Source organism: Aphanomyces astaci, assembly GCF_000520075.1.
Source record: "Aphanomyces astaci strain APO3 unplaced genomic scaffold supercont1.5, whole genome shotgun sequence".
NCBI classification, from domain to species: domain Eukaryota; phylum Oomycota; class Saprolegniomycetes; order Saprolegniales; family Verrucalvaceae; genus Aphanomyces; species Aphanomyces astaci.
Genome location: NW_009798268.1, coordinates 1,777,510 through 1,781,821, shown reverse-complemented (window position 1 = coordinate 1,781,821; position 4,312 = coordinate 1,777,510). Strand labels below are relative to the sequence as shown.

Here is a 4,312-nt window from a genome sequence, read left to right as displayed (position 1 = left end):
CTATTCGTTGCCATCGGACACTCTCGCCAAGACGTTTATAACTCTACAAAAGGTCATGGAAAAGTCGTTGGAGATGCTGGGCAGTAACAACTATAAGCTCCCTCATTTGCGCAAAGATGCCTCCATCGATGACCTACTGAGCTACAACGTCGAATGCAATGCTACCTGCGTCACCAGTGCTTTGGTTCACATGGATCTTCGCCTTGTCGAGGAAGCCCGCATGGAGGAGGAGTGTAATTCAACGGAACAAGTACCTCTGTAAAGACAATTAAAATACAAAATATTTTGGCCGTCCAATATCAACTTCTAGAGTCGAATACAAAAATCAAGACAACAGTTGTCATGACACCATAGCGAAAACAAGTTTATTTTTGGTAGACAATCAATACGGACCAGAGTAGTAATAGAAAGTCAGTTAAGTGTGCTTAGCAAACGTCTCTTCAACTAAACACCCATTTAGTAAACGTTGATGCTTCGCTTGAGTCTCCTTCTTTGTTCCAGCCTAGCCTTCTGGGTTAGCATGGCACGCGTTCCAGTGACAAGTCACTTGCCACGTCCAACTCTCCATCCGGCGCCGTTGACCATCAAAGTTGCTCAATGTCCATCGACAATGAACCGCGCAAAAACTGCAAATCTGCGTCCGAATGTGTCGCCTCCTTACCCAAGATCTACGCCCCACGGATACCTCACTCGTATGTCAGTCTTGACAGGCAAAACCTCGTACGGATTGCGTACGCGTCCCACCGAATTGGGCTTTCTACTCTTCCAGAATACCTGGAACACTGGTCAATGCATCCCACCAATTCGCCCTCCGCGGAAACCAACCCTCAACAACGACTGCGCAGTGGACGCCCCCCCATCTAGTACGCGGCCGAGGCCAATAAGTGCCCGCTGAGTGATTGTAACTATACAGCGTACTGGTATATCAATATTAATACTACTGATTTCCCTCCAACTTTTAAACGGCCAACATTATACATATTCCACAGTATATAATAGTTTGAAGGTATTAATTATTGATATAACCCATGACAATCAGTATCGTAAGGGCCAATGTCATGCGCTTTTTGGACTTCTTTGTTCCGGGAACTCTACGTCGTGTAATCGAGCGGTGGGGGGACAAGCAGTAGAAAAAGAAAGTTTTGTCCATGTTGTAGACATCTTGAGGATTGTAACCACTCGTTGCGTTTAGGACATCTTGCCGTCCTTCAAGGACTGCAGCGAGCGGCATGGAAGCGGCTTCGCCGTGTTGGAGCTTGCTGGTGAGTCGGTGTTTTCGTTGTAACTTGTGTAACCATCCTTTTGAAAAGGATATACGTTCGTCTTTGGGGATCCCGTGCGCGTCACAAAAGACGCCCGCCTGCTTCCGGATGAGTTCTCCGGTGATGCAGACGCCCAGTTCCTCACAGCGTAGTACCCATTGGAGGACTTCATTCTCGATGGCTGGTAGCTTAACATCTCCGTTAATCGAACGAAATTTGTTGTCCGCTCAGTTTTGCAGATTGGCATGTCGTTTAATTACATTCCCAATTGTAGCTTTTGTTGGAGTGGAAACGAGTGCAAATGTGTTCGCCGCCCATGCCGCCAGCTCAGAGTACGTCGCTTCTGGGCGACGAGTATGCTCAGCACACAACACATGCTTGTCAACCAAGGACATGCGCACCTTCATGTTTCAAAATAACACAACGCTACAGTATTGATGCCTTTCACTCTTAGCATTTGAATTTTCAAAACGTTCTGTGTAAGTTAATAATATAAGATTATAAAAATTATAGATTTTGCCCCGTTTAAAAGTCAGAGGGAAATCAGTATACTTTAATCGAAATTTACATCTTTGTCTAAAGAACAAGTTTTTTGTCATTCTTTTTCTTTCTGCATCGCGTTTTTTGTATTAAGGTAACGCATCGAAATCCCGAACACTTTTTGCCGAAAATTTGACCTGTCCATTCAAGTTGATGTCCTGGAGAAACTAGACTACTCTGAGAAAATCTGAGGGTACCCAAAGAAAATCTAATTCAAGCTCCATTTTAATGTGCCATTTCCAGCACAATTATTATCACAACTTTCACGCCGAGATGGGAACTTCAATAATTCCGAAATCGCGAACACTCAAATGTCTTGTGTTAAGTATGATGCTAAAACAATTTGCAAAATAACACCGTCAATTTTAATCTGGATGTTTAAATTCAAAACGTCAATGAAAATCATTATATTCGACACCATTTTAATGACAGAATTCAACCACATCATAGTGGATGCAAATAATATATTACAGTTTGGAATTAAATTTGATTGAATTTGATTGTGCCAACATGGAGTGGTGAATATAATCATAGCCAATAGAATTTGATCGGCCACCAAGGGAAGTTATTAATTGGTCAAAATTGACACTGTTCGCGATTTCGATGCTGTTCGGGATTTCGATGCGTTACCTCATATAGAAATCGGTAGACTGCAGCAAAAAACCTTTGAGACTGCATTGTTCTTTCGTCAAACTATTAGCAGTACTGTATTGATTTCCAGAGTACTGTAGCACTACTACGTAGTACTACGTAGTTGTCCAACGTTCCATATGTCACTTTTGACACCCAAGGCGCTCATTGGCTGGACCAGTGGCAACAGTGTCAAATCACATGACCAGGTCATCACCAGTCACGTGTTACATCCAACCCTGTTGGGAAATGGCAACTCCAAAGATGACACACTATTGCCTCGCGTTCCCTGGAGCAGCACCACTATACAGTACTAGTATAGCTACTAGTACAGCTGTACTCCACTACTACTACACCATGGTGAACCCCCTCACCCGGTGCGTGGAGGACTACTCGCTGCCCCCCTTCGCACAGCTTCGCCCTGACGACATCGCGCCCGCCTTGCGCACAGCCATGGCCGAGTTCGCGTCCGACTTAGTGGCCATCGAAGACGATTTGGCTTGTCCGGACGCTGAGATCTCGTGGGAAAGTGTGATGGATCGGCTGGAAATCATCGACGATCCGCTCGAGAGGCTGTGGAGTATCGTGACGCAACTGATGCAGGTGGTGAATGTGCCCGAACTTCGAGCTGCCCATGCCGATGTGCAGGAAGAAATCGTTTCACTGCAGAGCAAGCGAGCCCAAAGCCTCGTGGTGTTTCAAGCTATGACCACGCTGCGACACAGTGCGGCCTACGAGTCGTACACTACCGAGCAACAGGTATATGTAGTACGTGTGTACGAGGAGGAGTCTAGTGCAATCAAATTTTCCCACTATTACTGTAGGATATAGTTCCGACGACGACGACAACTAGTATGTACTAATGTACTAGGATGTGGTAGCGCATACTAAATCGAGCGATTCAACGAGCGACGTTGCGGGGCGTCAACCTTGTCGACAATGCCAAAGATCGCTTCAATGCGATTCTTGTCCGCCTCAAGACATTGGTACGAACTTGTACTATATATAAACTCGTCTTTTCATATATTATATATATATTCATTTTATATTTGTTAGAGCACCACACACGCCAACAACGAATTAGATGGCACGAGTGCTTATTCTCTCATTGTCACAGATCAAAGTCACCTCGAAGGCGTCCCGTTGTCGACCAAGTCGTTGTTGGCCCAGGTAATAAATATTTCCCATCATTCCCACAATACTTTTGCAAATAATCACACCCCAATATATATCTGCCCAATGAATATTTCGAAACTTTGGTTCAAAGTACTTCCAAGACTTGCTGTGGTTATCACCTATTTTGGACGTCTGGGTCAAACTGAAGTAACGAATGATTCACAGATATTGCCCACTGCGGATTTGTTCGAAATTGCCAACACATTGACGATTTTGGCCTTTTGTTTTACATATCCAAACTCACCGTACCTCTAAATATACTGATGAAAACGAATGGATTTGAATGCTATAGAATGCTGTGGCGGCCGGCCACGTCGGAGCAACCAGTGAAAACGGCCCGTGGAAGCTATCGCTCGAGCTCCCTGTATACAACCCCGTGATGAAATTCTGCTCGAACCGATCGATTCGAGAAACGCTGTGGCATGCCTTCAACGTCAAGGCCAACGCGAACGAACTTGTGGTGGTGGAGATGCTACAGCTCCGCCACGAGCTAGCCCAATTGCTTGGGTTTGCAACGTTTGCAGAGCTGAGTTTAGCCAACAAAGTCGCGCCGTCCGTCGACGCGGTGCTCGACACGCTCGAGGAGTTGCGGGACAAGGCACTTCCACGTTCGCAAGCTGAGCTGCGTCTGCTCGAAGAGTTTGCAGCTAGTCACGACCATCCATTGCCCCTGCAGCAGTGGGACATTCCGTATTGGTAAAACA

At 45.6% G+C, this 4,312-nt stretch overlaps 2 protein-coding genes across 2 annotated transcripts; both read left to right on the top strand.

Annotated features, from left to right (window-relative positions):
• Positions 1–73: 73 nt before the first annotated feature.
• Positions 74–1,414, top strand: H257_03302 (hypothetical protein; the record flags this gene model as incomplete). The annotated part of the gene is made up of 3 exons (XM_009827312.1): positions 74–250; positions 1,193–1,262; positions 1,311–1,414. 3 exons carry the CDS (start codon positions 74–76, stop codon positions 1,412–1,414), a joined length of 351 nt encoding a protein of 116 aa, XP_009825614.1.
• A 1,375-nt stretch (positions 1,415–2,789) lies between these two features.
• Positions 2,790–4,308, top strand: H257_03301 (hypothetical protein; the record flags this gene model as incomplete). Its single annotated transcript, XM_009827311.1, has 4 exons — positions 2,790–3,191; positions 3,314–3,418; positions 3,489–3,602; positions 3,901–4,308. The coding sequence occupies 4 exons, from the start codon at positions 2,790–2,792 to the stop codon at positions 4,306–4,308; spliced, it is 1,029 nt and encodes a 342-aa protein (XP_009825613.1).
• Positions 4,309–4,312: the final 4 nt, after the last annotated feature.